General features: G+C 55.4%; 1 protein-coding gene across 1 annotated transcript; it reads left to right on the top strand.

Annotated features, from left to right (window-relative positions):
- The first annotated feature begins 653 nt into the window (after positions 1 to 653).
- On the top strand, positions 654 to 1,850 carry LOC104304620 (zinc finger protein 239). The gene has a single exon (XM_009905384.2). The coding sequence runs from the start codon at positions 654 to 656 to the stop codon at positions 1,824 to 1,826; it is 1,173 nt and encodes a 390-aa protein (XP_009903686.2). The 3' UTR covers positions 1,827 to 1,850.
- The last annotated feature ends 250 nt before the right edge of the window (positions 1,851 to 2,100 follow it).

The raw sequence follows: 2,100 nt of genomic DNA, 5'->3' as shown, positions 1-2,100 counted from the left end.
ACCCAGGGTGGGGCAACAGCAGGACCTCAGGCCCCAGGACACCTCCCAACCTCCTCCAGCCCCTCCTGCCCTCCACATTTCAGCTCTCCAGGGGCTCTGAGGCACATCAGGTTTCATGGGAGTCTGGGAACTCCCCAGGCTGGTGGGGGTCAGTTGTGTGGCAGGAGGCCATGTGTGGGATTGAGATGTGGAGGGTGGTGGGAGAAGGTTGGAGGTGGTTTGGTGTTCCTTGGTCAATGCTGCTGCCTCCATTGTCTGAGCCAGGAGAGATCAAAGGACAGGGCCTGGGCCAGGAACCATCCTGCCAATGCCACCAGGCTCGAGGAGAGTGGGACAAGACCACTTGTTAGCCCCAGGGTACCTCAGGTCCCTGATCACAGGAACCTGGGATCTCAGCACAGCTGTTAGAGGTCTGAACCCACTCCGTGGCAAAAACTGCAGGTTTGAGGTCATGACTCAGGCAGGATCTCAGGGTTTGAGGCCCTGGGTTCAGATGCTTCTATGTTCCCTATTGCACAGCTGTGACCCCTTCCTCTGCCTCACAGAAGGAGCCAGACAACATCTGAGAGGAGAAGAAGCTCCCAGAGATAAATTTGAAGCAGCCAAATTCAAATTGGAGCCCCAAGGGAGAGCAGGGGGAGGAAGAGGAAAAGATGGAGGATGATGTTGCTGAGGAGAATGACTATGAGGAGGAGTGTGAAGAGGTGGATAACGAGCCTGAAGGTGACCAGGATGAGGAGAAGGACGTTACAGAGGAGGCTGAAGCCAGAGCAGGTCTCTCTGTACCACCCAAGCAGCTGAATCAGTGCTCTGAGTATGGGGAGAGCTTCCCACCTGGCTCAGAGCCAGTGAATCACCACTGCCCTCACCCTGGCTCCCAGCCCTTTGTCTGTGCGGACTGCGGCAAAAGCTTCAGCCACAGCTGTCACCTCTTTCGGCACCGCCGCACCCACACCGGTGAGAGGCCATACAGTTGTGCTACTTGCGGCAAGAGCTTCAGTGACAAATCTACCCTCACCAAGCACCTCAGTGTGCACAGCACTGAGGCCTTCACCTGCTGGGACTGCGGCAAGAGCTTCAAACACAGCTCTACCCTCACCATCCACCGCCGCATCCACACTGGAGAGAAGCTGTTCCCTTGTGCTGAGTGCAGCAAAAGCTTCACAACGAGTACCAGACTCATCCAGCACCAACTCATCCACAGCAGTGACAAACCGTACAGGATTACCGAGTGCGGCAAGAGCCTCACCCAGAGCTATACACTCAGCCAGCACCTTCACGTGAACAGCTCTAAGTCCTTCACCTGCAGGGACTGCGGCAAGAGCTTCAAACGCAGCTCTACCCTCACCATTCACCGCCGCATCCACACTGGTGAGAGGCCTTACAGATGTACCGACTGTGGCAAGAGCTTTACTCAGAGTTATAGCCTTACCCAGCACCACACCGTGCACAGCACTGAGAAGTCCTTCACGTGCAAGGACTGCAGCAAGAGCTTCAAAACCACCTCCACCCTCACCATCCACCGCCGCACCCACACGGGAGAGAAGCTGTTCCCCTGTGCTGAGTGTGGCAAGAGTTTCACCACGAGCACTTCATACATTCGGCACCAACTCATCCACAGCGGTGACAAACCATACAGCTGTGCCTACTGTGGACAGAGCTTCACACAGAGCTCCAGTCTCAGCCAGCACCGTCGTGTGCACACTGGTGAGAAGCCATTCACCTGCGCTGACTGTGGCAAGAGATTCAGCAGCAGCTCCTCTCTCACCAAGCATCGCCGAAGCCACACCAGTGACCAGCCCACAGTGCGGGAGAGGTACAAATAGATCCACCCAGAGCCCATTGGGGTAATCGTGATCACCCAAGAGGGCTTTCCAGCACCAAAATCACCTCTTTTTCCTCTGCATTTCTCAGAGGCTGAGGGCTCTGGCAGGGACAAACACCTCCTGCCCTTCTGAACACCAATTAGTGCTAATTAGAACAATTTCAGTGTTGAGTCAGCACAGCTGGAGGTGCCATTGGAGCTGGGCTGAACTTTGCCAGGGTTTCTCTGGTTCTTCCCCAATTTTTTTTGTTTCCCTGTGGTGATAAACCCTCTGT

This window comes from Dryobates pubescens, chromosome 28 (genome assembly GCF_014839835.1).
Source record: "Dryobates pubescens isolate bDryPub1 chromosome 28, bDryPub1.pri, whole genome shotgun sequence".
Classification (NCBI taxonomy): Eukaryota; Metazoa; Chordata; class Aves; order Piciformes; family Picidae; genus Dryobates; species Dryobates pubescens.
Note: the sequence above shows the minus strand (reverse complement) of the source record. Positions and strands in the feature narration are given on the sequence as shown.